This window comes from Malaclemys terrapin, chromosome 19, assembly GCF_027887155.1.
Source record: "Malaclemys terrapin pileata isolate rMalTer1 chromosome 19, rMalTer1.hap1, whole genome shotgun sequence".
Lineage (NCBI taxonomy): Eukaryota > Metazoa > Chordata > Testudines > Emydidae > Malaclemys > Malaclemys terrapin.
In genome coordinates this window covers 18,156,913-18,177,014 of record NC_071523.1, presented here as the reverse complement: position 1 = coordinate 18,177,014, position 20,102 = coordinate 18,156,913, and the positions used below count along the sequence as shown (strand labels likewise).

At 46.3% G+C, this 20,102-nt stretch overlaps 1 protein-coding gene across 1 annotated transcript in view; it reads right to left on the bottom strand.

The window, feature by feature from the left end:
• Positions 1-20,102, bottom strand: part of PLCH2 (phospholipase C eta 2) — a 326,258-nt gene that overhangs the window by 82,764 nt on the left and 223,392 nt on the right. The window contains 3 exon segments of the mRNA XM_054009469.1: positions 8,051-8,186; positions 10,399-10,657; positions 17,384-17,530. Of these exon segments, the coding sequence (XP_053865444.1) occupies positions 8,051-8,186; positions 10,399-10,657; positions 17,384-17,530 (542 nt within the window).

The window sequence follows — 20,102 nt, the reverse complement described above, 5'->3', positions numbered from 1 at the left end:
AGAAGTCCCAGGGTTAAGTACCCATGCACAGCTAGTTCTCCAAGAACACTGCAAAACTGAAAATCCTTTATTGACCAAGAGAGAGAGACTCAATATGTTATCAGCGATACATTATCAGCCTCCTAGTCTATTCTCAGTCCCCAAGGAATCCACACACACTTTCTAACTCTTGCTTGCCCTGGATGTTAGATTTCTATTTAGCAGCCTGACACTTTACCAACTCTTGAATTGTAGCAACTACAACACTGAAGCCAAATTTTGTGTAGGCGCTGAAATGGTTAATAGAATTAGGTGCCAATGTAAACCAGGTCAATCAATGCAGAGACACTGAACTTATTAAAGGAGCCCAGTGAAACATATCTGAATGTACTTGTGAGCAAAACCTTCCTAATAATAAAATTGCGCTCTTCCCTCCCACTACCATGAACGAATGGGGGGAGATGCGGCAAACACACAACATTCATCTCCTTTAAAAATAAAGTTCTGGGTAGAATTAATACACACCACTTTAATAAAAGCAGGCATTCATCTGAGTCAGTGAAAGGATATTAATTAGAAAAACTGAACCCAAGGGGACTGCCTTCAAACCCCATGTATGATGTACAATGTTAGTTTTAACAACATTCTGTTTCGCTCTTTCGTTAGCCAAGACAGAGATTTCTGCTTTGATTAGGCAATTCAAGGCTGCTTAATATCAGGGATTTTATATCACAGAACACCAATTACATCCATAATTCACACCAGGCTGCTCTCATTTATACACTTTCATATGGAAAAGGCACATCCATTTTTTCCTCTCTTAACAGGATTTCTAAAGTGCTTGGCATATAATTATTGCCATTCATCTGAAACTATTAAGACAAGAGTCTAGCACGCTACTAATAGAAACCCATACTCTAGTCACAGAGGTTTTACCAGTCTCTACCCTTTGGCTCCCATCAATCCGAATGATTTACCCTAGAAAGCGACTCCCTTTAATCCACTAATTTTAATGAGTTTCTGAAATTTCGTTTTCCACAGTGCTGCATTTATGAGCGTGGTATTTGCTGGCATTGCAAAAAAGTTTTATTAAAATATTATTAAAATGTTCTGCCAGGTACAGAGACACCATCTACCCTCCGGCCCCCCCTCTGAAAGCCTCATTACAGTCCAGCACAACTGATGAAAGGACAGGATTCTCAGTGGAGCAGAAGTAGATGGTGCATAGGGTCTAAATAACACAAGTATCAGCAGATTATAGTGCTGCCAGTCAGAGTGCATATTAATAGATGTAGGAGTATTATCTTCCCACTGCCAAGGGAGGGAAGAGCCTTTGTTCTCCAACAAGCTTTTGACAAGACCCTCTTGTGTGTGCGGACACATACATGTTTCTACGAAGTTTTTTAGCCTGGCTTCTGCCCCCAAATGGAAGTAAAAGCACTGAAGTGTATGGGACCATTGGGCTAAAGCTGGGGTAACCAGACGTGCGTGCGCACCCGTGTGCTCAAGTGGACTCAGCACACTTGCTTTGAGCTAAATGTAAAGATGCTCACGAGGAATGCAGGCCCCATCTGCTTAGAGGCACTCAGGGGCTGAATGTGGCTCTGCAGGCTGCACTGGGGAGAAGCTGCTTCTTCGCCTTCTACGACACTGCATCAGGCAGTACCACCAGCACTTAGCTCTCATCTAGCGCTTTTCATCAGGCCAGCTCAGAGTGCTGTATAAGGGAGGCCAGTATCATCACCCCCCGTTTGCAGATGGGGAAACTGAGGCATAAGGGGAAATGACTTGCCCAAGGTCACCCAGGAGACCAGTGACAGGGCCAGCAATAGAACCCAGCTCTCCTGTGCCCCAGTCCAGTGGTCGGTCCATTAAGCAGTAATGCCTCCTGAAGTGCGGGCGGTCATGATGCCTGTAACATCCAGTCAAGGGGAGCAGAGTGAAGCCAGGCACTGAGCTAAGACAGTTACCAGACACAGTAGCACATACTCCTTGGAGATGGGCCTGGACTCCTTCCCTCCAGCTGGCCTGGGATTTTTAGAGGTCAAGGAACTTTCCCTTAGCTGGTGGTAGCAGGGCAGCCACTAGAGGGTGACAGGATTCCACAGACCAGCATTTAATGGCCTTCTGTGGCATGGGTTAGGGTTAGAAGCCCTACCACACCCCCTGAGGAGCCCAGCACCCCCAGAGGTGCTACAGACCCTCGTAGTCCTTGCATTCTCTGAGCAAATGGATGCAAGTGTGTCAGGAATACTGTGTGGGGAGGATGGGGAAAACCTTTACGTTAATGTGCAGGGCTGGCCACAACCTAACTAGGTTCCCAGTGTTTCCATGCAGTTCAAGCTTATTTCTAAAGTTGAGAGGTATCCCCTGCAGTGCTGTGAGCCCAGACTTTGCACTAGTGCACAAGTCCCAGAACACACCTACTAAGTTTCAATTTGCACGTGTGTTTTATTCATCTGAAACAGCACGGATGGTTAGAAATGTCAGGGCTGTGATGGCCAAGCTGACCAGGGGAACAGAGTGCCCAAATCTCCTGGGCACCTTTGAAAAAAAGTCTCAGCCCAGAGTTTTAAAATCCCTCCTATTTTATTCCTCCTAGACTTGATTCAGTAACACAGACAGACTTGCTGGGGGTGTGAGGTTTACGGTTGAAAGACATCACTATAAGCAGCTCCTGTCCTGGTTTTTTCATCTTTTAGCTGTGAGCTGTTATCAGTGCAGCAATTTCTACACCTGCAGGACACCAGAGACACTGAAGTTATAGGTACAATACATGTCCAAGTATATGCTAGGGTAACCTGTATTTTGCAGTTGCTGGAGGATTCTCAGCCTCTGCAATAGCTTCTCCGTCCCTCCCCCCGCCCCTGTGCTCCTGCAAGCCACAGAGCCATTCTGTTTTCCATGCTCCAGTTGAGCAAATCCTACCATTGTATATCCAGAGAGGAATCTACATTGGACACAAGAGACAGCAGGGCAGGCTTCAGCGTCAGCTGTCAGCAGGATGAAGAAAACACAGCAGAGAAAGTTGCAGGCTAAAAATATTTTCTGCCCGGAGGCACCAGAATAAATCTTCTACCACAGTCAGGAGGCAGGGGAAGGAATTCAGAGGCGGCGTCTTCTCTCCCCACAATCAAGCCGGATCATTTCCAAAGTGCCACCTTGCCCCTGCCTCCCCTCCTCATTTTCCTATAAAACTCAAGGGAAAAACCAAAATCAAAGGCCATAAAGTCTATCCACAAAGGCTGCTTGTGGTGGGTGTGAGGGTAATGCTGCTTTCCAGTAAGCAAGGGGTTAACTTTGCCTTCCTTTCCCTCCCCAGTTGCATGAGCACTCTAGGGAAGAGCAGAAGGAGAGGAATCCTGAATGGCACACGGGTACAGGGCTGGGAAACCCAGCTGGGGAGGGGCGTTTTTGTTCTGGCTGGGATGTTTGTAAAACGGATTGATTGACTTGATTGCACTGGGTCCCACCAGCAGTTACCCTGCCAAAGGAGCCACTATCAGTAACAACAATTCAGGCAGCCCAGGAAGGGGCAGGAAGGGCTCTCCGTGAGGATATCTATTCAGACAGGGTCTGCATTGCAAGGGAAAAATCTAACTCTGCTCCCGCCCTAGGGCAATGTTACAACCAGTTGTTATTGTTACTAGTAGTGAATCCATTTTCCTAGTGCCTTTCATTCGAGGATCTCCATGCACTGCCCAGACAGTGAACCTATGCACCACTTAAGCCCTGCAAATAGGATTTAAGCAGTGTCTAGCCCTCTGCACAGGGTTGCATTTCACCCACAGGGAGGTAAGAGGCTTGTCTACAGTCACGCAGTGGGTCAGCAGTAGAGCTGGTCAGAGAACCCTGAAGCCCCAGTTACAGAAGTCCCTAGACAACATGCCAGGGAACACTGGACTACAGAGATTGGCACTGAATGGTTACTGGAAGATCCTTTTTGGGCTCCTCCCCACTGAGACGCAAGGCATCAGAGCTCAGTCAAGGAAGGTCTCATGGCTCAGTGACCACCACACTAGGATTTCAAAGGAATCTGGTAACAGTTCAAACCGTACTGTGCCTCAGCTGCGTTTCCCCTGACTGCAGTTTGGAATGGTTTTTACCCAACTGATACATATACAGATCAAAGGCAGTTTAACACTGGCAATGACTCCAAGATTCCTTGTTTGTCTAGCTACAGAGCAAAAGGGGAGGCCCACTATGTCAAGGCAGATTCATTGCAGTCCTATTGGACCAACACAAGCACAGAGAGTCCAGAAGGCTGGATAGAACATCTCTAGGAAGATGAAGGGATGGACTTGGAGAGAAATCTTTTGCCACGGAGTCTTAAACTGGTTGCAGTCTGTAGAAGAGCTGTACAAGTCTGTACAGGAGTTGGAGACACTATCTGGACACACAGTAAGAGAGGAAGGATGGTCTAGTGGTTAGGGCACTAATCTAGAATTTGGTAGATCTGGGTTCAATGCCCCTGCTCTGCCACCGATTTCCCATGTGATCTTGGACAAGTAACTTAGCTGTTCTCTGCCTCAGTTTCCCTAACTGTAAAATGAGAATAATAGCACTGTCCTACCCCACTGGGGTGTTGTGAGGGTAACAACATTAAAGACTGAGGTGCTCAAATCTCAGAGGGTCATTGGGAACTGAGTGCCTTGCTCCTTTGATCCCACCATTTAGATTTTTTTAAAACGTCCCTTCTCTCCAATTCCCAGCACATCATCAACAGCAAGGCTGCCTCTTTAAAATTCTGCTACTGTTGGCATGTTTCTGAGGCACATGGCATACAGCAAAGGCTGCAGTTGTTTGCCTACTGTAAAAACACCACCCTGACTTAATTCCCATCAGGGTCCCATGCAAATCAGCTTTTTGATCATTGGTGTGGAGGCATAGATGTATCTTTAATCCTCTTCTATTTAATTAGACAATAAACTGGGTCAAGGACAACAGCAGAACTAATTGCAAAGGAGTAGCTATCTGCATTGCAACAGACGTATGCAGTGTTGTTGTAGCTGTGTCAACATGACATATATGAGCATCTGCATACTTGATACAACACTCCAACAAAAACAGAGATAGTAGCAGGTGTGATTGGAGGAGACCAAGTCAGTGACTGGACTTCAGATCAACAGGTATGTCAAGAAAGATTTCTCTGCAACAGTCATACAGCTACATACTTTGGCATATCTTTGATGTCTGGCTGTCCCAACAGGAAACCCTGATAAAGCAATTTAGCAGAAAGTTATCTGATATTGAGTGGCTTAAAAATTTTTTTTTGCCAGTGAATGTCTTTGGATATAAAAGAACCAGACTTTACACTTCTCTGCAGAGAAGTCGATCACCAAACCAGACTTTAAGAAACCAATTTTTACAATGACAGGTTTCAGAGTAACAGCCGTGTTAGTCTGTATCAGCAAAAAGAACAGGAGTACTTGTGGCATCTTAGAGACTAACAAATTTAAGGTCTCTAAGGTGCCACAAGTACTCCTGTTCTTTTTGCAATTTTTACAATGCTGCTGTATAAATGGGAGACACGACTTGTTAAGTTCTCCACTACGAAGGCTTCAGAGAATAGATCCTCAGCTGATGTCAATGGGACTAGGACAGTTACACCAGCGGAGGACCTGACCCCAGGACAGGATGTGATGCTAAAACACATGCACCTTACAAATGTCCTTCCTTGATCAGGGAAGTTTTGGAGGAATCCTCTGCATCTTACCAGCAGAGTAGATTTTACACAAAACATGCGAGACCCGGAGGTCAGCAACATCTCATTCCAATGAACAAAGATCTTACTGTAGTCAAGTTTCCTGACTGCTTTTGTTCTTCCAGCAGCCATCTGTTATGCGAGGACTTTATTTAGGATGTAAGCTATGTTTTCTGTGAATGTCTTAGCATGCTTTGGGGCTTTTTAAAGGAAATAATTATAATCAAGCTACAGCCACCAAAATGGATTTGGTCCATATTCTCCAAGACAGGTTAGTGCACAAGTCCCATGATGATGGTCAGAACAGGCACAGCCTAACAGAACTAGAGAGTAGATCTCAGATTCAGGGCTCCTGAAAAAACACTCATGCCACCTCTTTTTAAAAAAAGAAGGTCTCTTCGTTCTACATTCACTGTAATCCCTGGGGCGATGGCTCATGTCTAGACTGAATTTTAATTAAAAACTAGCTCAATAGGTTCACCACCACACCAAGTAGCTGCCCACGTACACAGAATTCACCACGAGGACCACAATTCAGCTCCTAAGGAGACTAACCCCTTCTCTCCCAATCTTACACGTACAAAAAGAGGGTCCCATTGGTGGGCTTCTGGGTTTACTGCCTAGCAGTTTAAGGGCATATTTTCAACAGGATAAAAATAGCAGGAATTTGGACAGCCAGTTATCCCCTATATTAAGCCAATCACATTCCCAATCTCTCTTATGCACACTCTCCCTCTCCCCACAGAGGCTCAATTCCTTTCACCTCACTCATGGCTCCCCATAGCTGGAACATCTACAAGACCATTTTAGCCCAACTCAAGTGGACATTTAAACAAAGGTCAACTCCAAGCCCAGCCACAGATCTCCACTGACTATGAGCAACATATTCTGGGCTAAGCACCCAGTATGTAGGAGGAGAAAGGTTGGGCACATTACCGGGCGTCCCATAATTTACCCACTAGAAGCAGTGCAATTCACAGAGTGCTGTGCGAAAGGGAGCGTGGCAGTCATAATTACTCAACAGAGATTTGGCAGGAGGATTAAGACATCATTTGAAAGAACAGTCAGAGCACTTTGAAGAAAGGAGGAAATGCCAAGAGAGATCCCTGGAGCCAAGAGGGAGATAACATCTCAGCAACTCATGTGACCTAATTCTAGGCCAAACTTAAAGAAGAAGAGGGACAGCGAAGAGGGAGGAGAGGGAGTGACAGAGAAGGAAGGTGAAGCCACAGCCCCACTGTTGCACACAGTAACCATCCCAAGCAGCTGTCCACAGCAATGCAATGACTTCCCTGTTTGCCAACAGCACCTGACATCATGCATGAGTCACTTCACCCTATTTAGGGACAGCACTTTGCTAGACCATTACAAATTAGGACAATTAGGTTAGTGAAATGGGGATTTAGCTACAGATCAGGTCAATGGAAACTGAGACCCTTAGAGTGGGTAGCTTTCAAAGTCATGGGACCTAAATCCAGGTGTTTCTCAGTCAATCCATAGGATCTTCAAGTTTGTATCTACATTTCCCTCCCATAGTACTCCTTCGGAGTCATTTCTTCCTTTCAAACTTGGGAACAGCACCCCAGTTCTTTGTAGCGCAATAGAGCACGAGGGAGCAGCTGGCTTTTGGATAAAGCATGTGGTTTGCGAGCACAGTCCACCTAGTCACCATCACCAAAGGAGCAGTCCATTGCACGTGGAAGGATGCCCATTTCACTCCACAGCTGGAAATGATCAAGGATAATCAGTGGCCATAGGAGACCAGATTTATAACAATACTGGTCAAATTTTGATACTCTGTGAGAGAAAGGGTATCAACCTACTCCTTGAGTGGTCCCAAAGAGTTCCTTACTTCTGGAGTTAGAGGAATCATAAGACTGGAAGGGACTTCGATAGGTCATCTAATCCAGTCCCCTGCAGTCATGGCAGGGCTAAGTATTATCTAGACCATCCCTGCCAGGTGTTCGTCTAACCTGCTTTTAAAAATCTCCAATGATGGAAATTGAGATTCCTCCAATGACGAAGGCATGGTTCAATGCAAGTAAGGGTATCGGAATCTGGCCCCAAGCATAGGAGGGTAGGGCATGGAAGCTGATGGAGGCAGATTCGCTTTGCTTGTCCTTACACTGTAAAACTCCAGAAGCAACTTGGTGCAAGTATCTTTTCCCTTTGCAGTTAAGAATTTACTCATGACCCCTTTGTTTCCAGAGTTCTCTCCGACTTGCTGAAATGCACAATGCAGCATCCAGTGAGGGAATGAAAATGAATTTGCTAGCGAAGCATTTACTCTCTCTCCGGTCGTGTTGCACATTAGATCTCTGCAGCTCAGCCCTTTCCCCCTTAGAAATGATCATTCTCACTTCTTACCTTAAACATTTGCTTGACTTTCTGTCGTGGGAGGTTCACATTCAGTTTGTGCATCAGCTGGAGCACCTCGTTAATACTCAAACTGCCATCACCATTCTTATCGGCCTCATCAAAGGTTTGCTTCAACCACATTTAACTGGAGTTAAGAAATGCAATGGAGCATCAAGGGACCCCACTGAACATTATTTGGGCCTGGTCTATACCTAAAATGTACGTGGACCTAATTCACACCCCTGAGAGATGTTGTTAAGCTGCTCTATGCCCGCAGTATAGACACCGCTAGGTCAATGGAAGAAGATACTTCCATTGACCACTAAAATCTTCTTCTGTTGACTTAGCTACCACCTCTCAAGATGGTACATTTACTAGAGTGGTGGAAAGACCCCCTCCGTCACCATAGGAAGTGTCAACTCTGCAAGTGCTACAGCGGCACAGCTGTAGCACTACAGATTAGTGGACTTTCTATTGAGGCTATAAACCACACACACACACACACAAAATCAAAGAAACAGAGCTGAAAGGGACCTCAAGAGGTCATCAAGTCTGACCCCCGTGCTGAGGCAGGACTAAGTAAACCTAGACCATCCCAACAGGTGTTTGTCTAACCTGTTCTTAAAAACCTCCATTGACAAGGATTCCACAACTTCCCTTGGAAGCCTTTTCCAGAGTGCGGTTAAAGCTTTTCTTAATATCTAACCTAAGATAGTTTAACTAGAAAAACAATAAAGCAGCTCTGTTGCCCATGAACTAGATTTGTCACTGGGAGTTCTGACAGCCTAAGCCGGATATAAAACCCCCCTAATCCAAATGCACCTCAGGTGCTGCATACAAGCTTTCAACAGGTTCCCAGCACCTTTCCTTGCTGGCACTTGTTAAACAGGTTATTGGGCCCCAAAAGAACTGAAGTTCTTTGCAGTCTTCCTGAAGGCTTTGTCACACACCTTGTTATGGTGCCTCTTTCCCAGGCTAGGATCTCAGACTGCTCAACCTAACGTTGCCTTGCAGCTGTTAGCTAAAGGGACCGCAATACCCTTTTCTTCTCACCAGCACAAGAACATTCCCCTGTAAAAGGAAAGAATAGCTGGCTACATGCAGTAGTAGGGGACAGGCTTTCCTTCACAGAACAGGATCTAATAAGCAGCAAAGGCTTCCTACCTGCCAGAGTTAACGTCAGAGATACCGTACAGTGGCCATCAGCAAAGAGACAGTATTTGGCAAGTCTACCATCTGTTTCCTATTCTAAGTACAGGGAAAGAAAATGATGGCATCTCGGAGAGATCTCACTGTGTGGTCACTGGCAGCAAATTCGGTCTTCCAGTGGTGATCACAGTAGACACCCTGCAATAGCCTACCATAGGGGAGTGATCCAGGTATTGCAATAAGCAGATATCGATGGTGCCTTTAGCATCTCAGCAGCAGCCCCGAGCCAGGATCTCACTGCCTAATTTGGGGTTTGATGAAGTTTTGTCCATGCATACAATTTCCTCCTGTCCCTGATGTCAAGGTGTGGGGAGAGGATTTTGGTCTGCCTGCGCGTGAGCTTTAAATGATGCCTATTAAAATCCTGCTCACGTGAATCTTCTCAGCAGCAGCACTGGCTATTTACCCACAAATACACAATGAGAAATGTCTTTAAGCTCTGAACAAATATAAACTTAGGGTTGAATTCTGCAACCTGCAGAGAGGGCTACGGCTGCATAGGGTCTAATTGAAGGCAGAATGTGGCCCTTTATTCTTTTAAATTCCATTCTCCCTCCACCATATGCCTAGCACAGGCCTCTAATCCTCTTGAAGGACTTTTGACATGCAAAGTGTCAGCTGTTGAGACTTCCCTGCAGGATGACAACCGGTGATAAGACACAGCACCCACTTTCTCCACCTCCCAGCCTCTCTCACTCATTTGCCCCTTATTCTCAGCTCAGAAGGCTGAAAATTGTCTGCTAAGGGTATTGTCAAAGACACAAAGGGCAGGTAGGAGCCCATCGCCCACTGAACGTCAATGGGAGTCGTGCACCTAATTTGTGCCTTTGAAAATAGCCCCCCGGCTTTTTCAGGATGTGCGTGGGTGAAAGACAGGAAACAGGAGAGCGGGTGTGTGGGCTAGACTGGAGGAGGGGGTCCAAATGGGAGTGCGCAGAAGGGGGAATCTCCTCTGGGATGAAACAGAGCCTGGAATGCTGCACCCCATACTCAGATGTGTAGGGCCCTTTGGGAACAGGAGCATGTGACAGGACCCGTTGTGCAACCCTATGCCTCGCACTTGCTGCCAGTGAAATAAGCACTAAGGACAGCTCCACAAATTCCTTTAGGAGTGCTACCGCCCCACCCTGCGAGACACCCTCCCCCACAGCACAGAAGGATATTGGTCTCTGGTCCTCTGCCGTTTTGACAGGCTGTCTTCATCGCTGATCCCTGCCATCAAGTACTTGAGCCCCGTGATCCAGGTGCGCGCCTCCTCCCCGCTGGAGGACACCAGGTCGAGAGACTCCATGTGGTCTCCATAGTAGATGCTGAAGCAGCAGTTGGGGTCAAAGCTGCCATCGGCGTAGCGCTGGAAGATTTCCGACTGCTTCCCCTCACACACCTCCTGCATGGAGTCAATGGAGACTAGAAGAAAAAGAGAGGCAGGCGGCTCGTTAAGAGACGGTCAGTGGAAGATTATTGGTGTTAGTTACAATCAGACTCTTGGAGGGAAAAGAGTCCTTTTCTTTGTCCTGGAAAAACAAATCACCCCCTTTATCCTCATTGCTGAACATTACCACTTGGCTGAGGACTTAAATGAGAGCTTTGCCACTGAGGGGGGTGAGGGGGGGGGGATGATTTGTAATAAAATGTGCCCAGACAAGCAGCCAGACCTTATTTTAGTCTGAGAAGGTGAAGGGGCATGAGGTAATCTGCATATTAACACACAGTTTAGTTTCTAGTACTCTCGTGCCTTTCCTTTAAGCTTTTGTAACCTGTCTGCATTGACATTCAATTGCTCGTGACTCTTTTCCACTAGTCTTTGTGGATATATTTGGGTTTCTATATTCTCCAGCTAGAAATAAAATCAAACACAGTTTGCACGTTACAGTGGTTTCCCTACACACAATCCATTGTAAAGAGAGCCTACACATTGTCTAGGAAAGAGTCAGAAGCACATGCAGCCAGCCAGCCCCCATGTCCTCACCAGCATTTACACAGGCATATGGAAACAGACAGGCTTTCTAAACACACACAGTATTATTTTATCGTTTATCATGAAATGCAGCTGGATGCTATTTACGCCGATCCACCCAAATTTAGCCACTCTTGCTACTTGGTTTCCCTTTTGCGGTTTCCACAGCACATGGGATTTCTTCATTCCTGTCCTTCACAGAGATAGACCCAAGCTGCAAAGTTTTGAGGCGGGCTTCCCCAAAGGTCAGATCTTGGGGTGTTGGCTTGGGCTCCATCTCCTCTCTCGAAGTGCAGTGCATTGTGGTTTAACTAGCCCCTCATCACCCCCAATACCAATGGATTTTGTGCAGCAGGCAGTAATATCCTAGGCCTCTAACACTGGAGAGGAGGGTAAAACTCTTTGCAGAATTCAGAGAAACAATCTTCACCTTAAAAGCTGGTATTTCTTATGAGGCATAGCCTCAGAATTCCCCCTGGAATGGCTGCTCTTAAAACTAGTTTCCCCACCCTGAGAAATGCAAGCACAGACTCCCTCCTGACTGCATCTCCAACAGCACGTGTCATTTTCAGTGTGTTTAGGTGAGGCCCCCCACTAATACCACATTCTGTTCTCTTGGGGGGTCTGGGTGAGCTGCACCTTTCTGCAGGAAGGAGGCATCTGTTTTCCTGAATTTGAGACCTTGCAACTAAGTTTGCTTTCCAGGCAATGCCCATCCGTGGCCTAGCTGGGGTCAGTCTAACATAACCTACTACATCGATAAGGAGTGGGTCTCCAACTATTCTTATTTATCGGGGGTAATATTAACCTAGAGCCTCAGGGCCCCAGGCCTGAACCCCACTGTATCTGTTCAGCACCTAAAAGACAGGAGCTCACAGGCTAATTTAGGAGCACTTGATTACACTAACATACATCCATAGTAACTCCAGATTTACACCATGGCAAAAGGGAAGGATTTGGCCCCAGGCTGTAAAGTCTACTTTTTTAGGTAGCTGTGTAAGGTAACACAGCAGAACAGCAGGCCCCATCCTCAGGAGAACTGGCTCTTTCTTCTTCCTGTCCTCCTTGCTGTTAGTGATAGGCAAGTGAAGGTCCCAACACCTTCTACCCAAGAGCAATTTTCGTTCAGCTGTTTTATCCTTGACATTATTCCCTCCACGCCCCCCTCTCTTACTGCTGAGTCACTTACGAAGCCGCATCAGTTGCTGAACTCGGCCCAGAAACGCAATGTTGGAAGAAGAGAAGAGGAAACGCAGCTCTGGAAACAGCCCATTTGTTGAAATTAGATCCGTCCTCTGCTAAACCTCTTGCTCTGCAGAGGATGCTCAGCACCTAAGCTTAGCCCAGACTGGGACTCACGCCAGAGAGAGGCCTTGGGAAGTAGCGTGTAAGTTAGAGCACCCCGGAGTCTGCTCTAGTTTACACTAGTGGGCAGACAGGCCCCTGGATGGCCCCAGGACACAGGAAGCGCATGTGTGACTCGAGGCCACCTCTCCTCTTCTCCCACAATCCCCACCCAAGCGCAAGAATGGAGTTTCTGAGACTTGGACCCAACATGGGCTCAGGTGGCCAAACTTTTCAGTTCTTTGAAAAAGAGGAGAAACCAGGCAAGCACCCATTGTGCTCATTCAGTGCCTTCTAGAGGGTCCAGACAGCAACAGGAGCTGCTTCTTGCCACCCTGTTACTGAATAAAGTTAAGCCTTCTTGAACCTTCGGGGGTCCACTGTATTAGAAATGCAATTGTGTATGTGTTATTGTGGAATTGTATGCAACTCCACTAGGGAAAGGGGATGCTAATGTAATCCCTCTGCTTACCAGCCCCTTTGAAGCCACCCCCTGGTGAGGTCTGCATAGACTAGCTCAAACTGGATTTTCCAGGCACCAACAGCCAAAAAGGATTTTTGGATAAACAGCCTGGTTTTAAATAGGCTCAGGCCCTTCTTCCTCATGCAGCAAATGGACAGGACGCCTGCTTCACAGAGCGCCACAGTTCTCAGGGAATGGTTGGAAGGAGTGGGCCTACTGATGCCTCATAAAACTGTGTGCTCATTCGGAACTGAAGCTGTGATGAACTTGTGACCACAAAGGAAACCCTGTGGATGGAGTGCTGAAAGACTGCTCCTGCCAGACCCCGTATTAGGGGTGGGGTGATCTCTAGCATGCCTGTAGCTTCTTTTATTATTTTAATGTGTCTTCTCTGTAGTGCTTTTACCTTAAGAATAAAACAGGCTTGCATAAAAAGACCTGTGTGGTATCTATAGCTGTGGGCATGTCATACTGCTGACCGTCTCTGGAGAAAAAGCTGGCAGGCCCGCTTGGGCAGCCTGTCTCTGTGGGGAACACCACAGTGCAGGCCGGGAACAGCTCAGCCTGGAGATACCCCAGTCAGAAGGGAGAGATGTGGGTCTCCACCCAAGAGAGAAGTGATGGCCAGGGGAGTTGGAAGCCTATGAGTGGGTGCCTTTACTAGGCCACTGAAGGGAAATATAGGGGCAGTTACACCGCATTCTGACCTAAGTCATTTAGGGTGTCAGCATGTTGACCTCTAGGGAAGGATGAGCAGAGAGGAGATGGGGTCTTGTTATGTTGGGGGTCATTAATGGGAACCCATCAACCAGTTGTTTGATCTACAAAAACAATTGCAGAGATGCTTGAGGCGGTGGCTGCGGCAAGAGCTGGCTGAGGTGTCCTACTGTCCCCCTTTCTCCAGATCAGTCGGGTTCTAGCCATGGATACCTAGAATATGCCGTGAGATTTGGAATGGATCACTAAGTCGGCAGGAGGGCTTCACCTCCCCAAGAGGCAGGGCCTACGCCGAAGGGAGAAGCAATCCCATCCGCGTCGTAGTGTCTTCACTAAGTGCTACAGCGGCGCAGCTCCACCGGTTCAGCTGCAGCGCTGTGAGTGTAGACAAGCCCAGAGCTCTTCTTCAGGTCTGGGAAAGGTCCTCTCAGTGTCACAGGAAAATGCAAACACCGAACAATCTGTTCCCCCTGGCATTTTGCCGTGACGCTGGGAGGACCTTTCCCAGACCCAAAGAAGAGCTCCGTGGGGCTTGAAAGCCTGTCTCGTTCACCAGCAGAAGTTGATCCAATAAAAGATATTACCTCACCCGCCCTGTCTCTCGAATATTATAAATAGAGAAATGCCGCTGAGTTGGGTTTAAGGCCTTTGCAAGCTCAGCCAACAAGGGACACAGGCAGCAATAGAAGAGGCACATCCTAGTCTGTTGTGAAGCATCCTGTAAATCTTCTTGGCTAAGATTAAACACAGTATCAGTAGAACATCTATAATAATGATAGTGCTTAGAGCCCTCAACTGAGATCCATTTTGCTAGGCACTGTACATACACAGCGAGATGGTCTCTGCACTGAGGAGCTTATGATCTAAATAAGCAAGATAGGCAAAGGGAGACAAAACAGAGGAACAGAGAGGTGAAGTAATTTGCCCAGGTCACACAATAGCTCAGTGGTAGAGCCAGGATCAGAACCCAGGTACCCTGACTCTCAGACTATCCACTGAACCACACTGCCTTTCCTATATCCTAGTGTCATTTATTCAGAAATGAATACTTGCCTTTGCAGGACTTGAGCCAACTGATTGTTAACATCTCTAGCTACCAGATTCCTTCCTACATCTAGGTTTGGGAGTAAATTACCAAGATATTGGTAACGTTTGTCAACCCGCATCCTCTTCCCCTTGAATATACAAATCGTAAAATGCTATAGAATGCCCTTACATTTAATGAAACAGTGTCTAGCATTCACATGCACTCAGAGCCAGCACATCCGATAATTATTTGAACAATTTGTTTCCCTTCTAAAGATCCTAGATCCGGAGTGTCAAGAAGAGAAATTTTAACAATAAAATAAACCCCAGTACAGAATGTAATTTTGCAGATTACAGTGTCCTCCTGAGATTACAAGAAGCGTGGCTCTCCCTAGAAGCAGACATCTGTTTGCTATGGTATGTGTACTGTGCAGCTAGAGAGTATACATTACACAGATCTACACGTGCCAGAAGTTTAAAAGATTTAAAAAAGGAAAAGTGTTGTAGCAGGGCAAAAATCCAAACTGCACCATTAACTGTTTCTAGGGGGAAAGCAGTTTAGCTCAAGCTGACATAAGGAGAACATTTAAAATCCAACACAGACTCCAGTCCCAGGCAGAATTTCTTCATTTGAAATTAAACTAAGCAGAAAACACTGAATTTGTGTTTTGTTATATCACTGCCCTCTGGGCTTACTGTTATTTAGCAAGGGGGTATGGAACAGTCACAGACACACACAGAGCTCAAATAGCATTAGACAAAACAAAATGTCAAAACAGGAAATGCAAAAAGACTTAACATCCGGTTTATGAGCTCTCTGTGCTTGCTGACAGCACAACTCACGTCAAGGACAACATAAAGGCCAATCACAGCCTTTAATATTCCAGAGCAGTCTATTTACATGCAGTCATTTTGCAAAATGGGGCAAAAATTTAACACGTTGGACGTTATCTAGGTGGCTCGGTACGCTAGTCAAAACTGGAAAGGGGCCGCATTTTCAAATGCTCATCAACCTCCCATTGTTCTCACCCAGGGATGGTGGGCACTTTTGAAAAATCTATGCTAAAACAGACAAAGGAAGTATTATTTTTTCCCATTTCACAGATAGGAAACCTGAAACACAGAGAAAGCAAATGACTTGTCAGAGGTCAGAAAGCAAGTTTATTACAGAGCCAGGAATTGAACATAGATCTTCTACGTCCTAATCCGCTATGTCCCTACCACTATGCCAGCACCTCTCTCAGACTAGGTGTCCTCCCTGTGCATCTTTACATGACAACAAACAGGTCACACGCAGAGATGTAGATTGTGCTAACATTTACATTCGTATCTGTAGTTATGAAAGGGGAAACAATAAGGTTAATTTGGTCCCCAAGCTCTCCACCTCCCTGCTCCTCCCCTCGACATGGTGGTTGTCAGACACCTCTCTGCAGCATTTCCTTGCCAGCACAGTTTCACACATCTCGTTAGGCAGCTCTTGTTAAACAAATAATTGAGGTCCCTGTTTTCTTGCAGGTTACAACTCGTGTCTGTGAAGCAATCATTGCTTTTCAATCATTTATGCTTTCATTGGAGTGGATCAGTCACCATCTGGTGAAAAGAGACACGGAAAAAAAAAAAAACCACACACACACATATTTGGGGAAAATATTACAAAGCGGCCCCTGTTAAAGAAGGAAAGTCCCGACAGGAACTTATCCTTAGGCCACTGGGAGATGGGGTGGGGCCAAAAATGAGATGCAGCGTAGTCCAGTGGGTAGGGCACTGGCCCAGGACTCAGGAGAACTGGGCTCGGTTACTGACTCTGCACTGACCAGCTGGGAGATCTTGGGCAAGTCCCCTGTGCTTCCCTTCCCAACCTTTGTCTTGTCAATTTCAATTGCAAGCCCCCTGTGGCACGGAGCCTCTCACTATCTTTTTCTCCAGCATCTCACACAACGGAGCCCCGATTTCAGTGAGGGGGCTTTCAGCAGGACTGTAATACAACACAACCTGTAGCTGAATGCAGAGACGTATCAACCCTTCGAGCCAGAACACACAGCGGGATCTGCGAGGGCAGATCCCTGTGTCTGAATGGATCCTGATGGACTCTAATGGGGTTTTGTTGCAGGATTGGGGATCTTTATTTGCAACCAATAATCCCTACCTTTCTGGTGCATGATAAACCCTACAAGAGCTGCCTCAACCCATCAGACAACTGGTCCATGGGACCTCGGATCCTGCCTCCAGCAATGACCTCTAGCAGGTGCTTCAGAGGAATGTTGCCTCAACCATAAATACAGCTAGCTAGCTGTGCTGCATGGGGCATGGATGTGGAGGGGAATAGCCCTTCCCTTTCCCACAGACGTTTTTAGTGAAAACCCAAACCTCCAACTGCAGACACTCCTAAATCTGGGGTTATTCACACAGGACTTGCTTGGAGCTCATCTCCAAGTCTGTCGGGTTATTTTAGCCCTCAACTAGCAGAAGTGTTATTAACATTCATACAAGTCAGGCATAGTCCTACCAATCTAGCCACAGCATTTGCCTTGGTCATCTTCCATGTTACTGAACCCCTCATGTCGGCTGTTCAGTACCAATGCAAACCTCTCATTCTCAGCAGAAAGGCCCGGTGGCCGGCACTTACTTTTGGCTTTCTCATTCTTCCGCGACGGTCTCCAGCGAATACACGACTTGTGCTCATCGAGGTAATAGAACCGGACTAGCCCTTTGGAACTGCCCCGGAGTTTGATCATCTGGGTACCAGCTTGCATGGAGCTCATACATCTTTCCACTGGAGAGAGAAATAAAAGACAGCCTGAGTTAGACACAAGACTGAAAGGCACAACGTGCAGTTAGGCACTCGACTGCCCCAGGAAGTCAAAGGGGGAGGTTCTTTGGCCTCGGTAGCACAGGAAGTCAGACCAGATGTTCACAGGGATCCCTTCTGGCCGACAGCTCCCAGCCGTGCCTTTGAAAAGCTCCACCTACATGTCTAAGGTGGAATCCACCCCAGCGCAGGTCAGCACAAGGTCTAGGCACCACTTAAGTTGGACTTTTATGATGTCTAGGCCTCCTGCTGACTCTCTGCATAGGGGGGAATTTCAACCTTTAGGTAAAATGATCAGCAGATATAAAATTGACATAACTGTTACCACCAGTGGAGCTACACAGATTTACAACAACCAGCTGAGAGCTGACCTTTAAACTTCCAATTGCCTCTCTGGCAAAAAGATAACCCCCCACTCCCCATTTCTCACTGCAAAGTCAGAAGTTTTGGGCAGCAGCATCCCCAGTTAGAAATAAATTTGCTTCCTGGGAAGTGGCTGAATTAGCACCCTGCCTACCCAGAGCCCAATTAACTAAAGGGGAAAAAATTTAATTACCCAACTTGGCCACTCAGAATATAGCAAATATTCTGGAACCCAATAAATAATTCACAAAAGTCCTTAGTGAACAAATTGCTTTAGAACTAAGCTGTTTTTCACTATAGAGAGGAGGCATTAAAAATTAACAGCACAAAGGTTATTAGAAACACACACTGGATTCAATTTATTTATTTATTTTTAAAAAGGGCCATCTGCTAAGATGAAGGCAGCCTCAGAGGCTACATTCTTATAAAATAGTCTGCAGTTATCTTCTGTGTAATGCTAAGTGCCTTGTACGATAGCCAGAAAGACGCACAGCTGAACAAAGCATTCCAAAACAGTTCCCGCCACCTCCCTAAATGTGCTGTTCTTCGAAGAAGCAACAAACCAACTTTGCTCTATTGCTACCTCCTGCATCCCATCATTAGGAACTGAACAGCGGAAGCCGTGAGTCAGTTTGATGCTCAAGTGATTATTACTAGAGCTTGGTAATTGTTTGCAGCTCACCACAGTATTAATACTGCCACCACGCTCGGTCTTATTAGGCATCATATACTTCCATAAGATTTTTTTAAAAATCCCAACATGCATCACTCTCTGCACTGCTGTGAGTTAGATGCCAATATTCTCAGGCTCATTTCATGTTAACGGGCCACCTGAGCCCAATGTTAAGGTAAGTTAGTAGATAAAAATGAGGCAGATTTATTAATAAAAACCAGCAATACGAAGCAGTGGCTAAGTCTGCGAGGGGGTGAGTTTCTAATGTGCCAGCTTCTGGGTTAGTACTTTAAAAAAAAAAAAAAAGTTGAAGATGCAGTTGCCTTTCTTTGAATGCTCTGGTTACAGCTTCGAGCTCTGAACTCCAGCAGACAATAAAGCACTCCCATCTGCTGCTGAACTATTCAAGGGAGGATCATTAAACTTAGTCTGCTTACAGCTGTGACAGTCAGATAGCAAAAAGCAGCACAAGCTGGCTTCTCCGAGGATATTTAATCAAGTTCAAGGTGCTCAATGGCCTTGGCTAAGGGTATCTAAAAGATCAACTAAAGCTCCAGGATGAAGATTGTGGTCGACAGCTCCGCTCCTCAAGCGCACTGGAACTTTCTACCATTGGGGTAAATAAAGCTCATTTGTGCAGGAGACAGAGCTTTCTCGGGAGCCAGCCACTGTAGCCTGAACTGTCCCGGGGACTAAGGATCCAAACCGGTCCTTCTACTCTGTGCCACGCACTTTTCCTTGACCTGCCTTCTCTAACAAACAGAGCCAGGTGTGTAATATAGATCTTAAAAACATCCAAACCATCAAAAACAAAAACAACCCAAAAAACCTCAACTGCACACTCTTCTCCGCCTGGGGAGAGGAGGAGAGAACAAAACACAGGACAGATGTTAGCCATGTTGCTTGATGCCCTGATTGGAAGGCACTCAGATACTACAGTGACAAGCACCTATAAGAACCTATACAGGATAAGTTTCAGAGTAACAGCCGTGTTAGTCTGTATCCGCAAAAAGAAGACCTCGCTTACAGACAACCCCCCAACCTAAAGCAAATACTCACCAGCAACCACACATCACTGAACAAAACCACTAACCCAGGAACCTATCCTTGTAACAAACCCCGATGCCAACTCTGTCCACATATCTATTCAAGTGACATCATCATAGGACCTAATCACATCAGCCATACCATCAGGGGCTCGTTCACCTGCACATCTACCAATGTGATCTATGCCATCATGTGCCAGCAATGCCCCTCTGCCATGTACATTGGCCAAACCGGACAGTCTCTACGCAAAAGAATTAATGGACACAAATCTGACATCAGGAATCAAAATACTCAAAAACCAGTGGGAGAACACTTTAACCTGTCTGGTCATTCAGTGACAGACCTGCGGGTGGCTATATTACAACAGAAAAACTTCAAAAACAGACTCCAAAGAGAGACTGCAGAGCTAGAATTGATATGCAAACTAGACACAATTAACTCCGGTTTGAATAA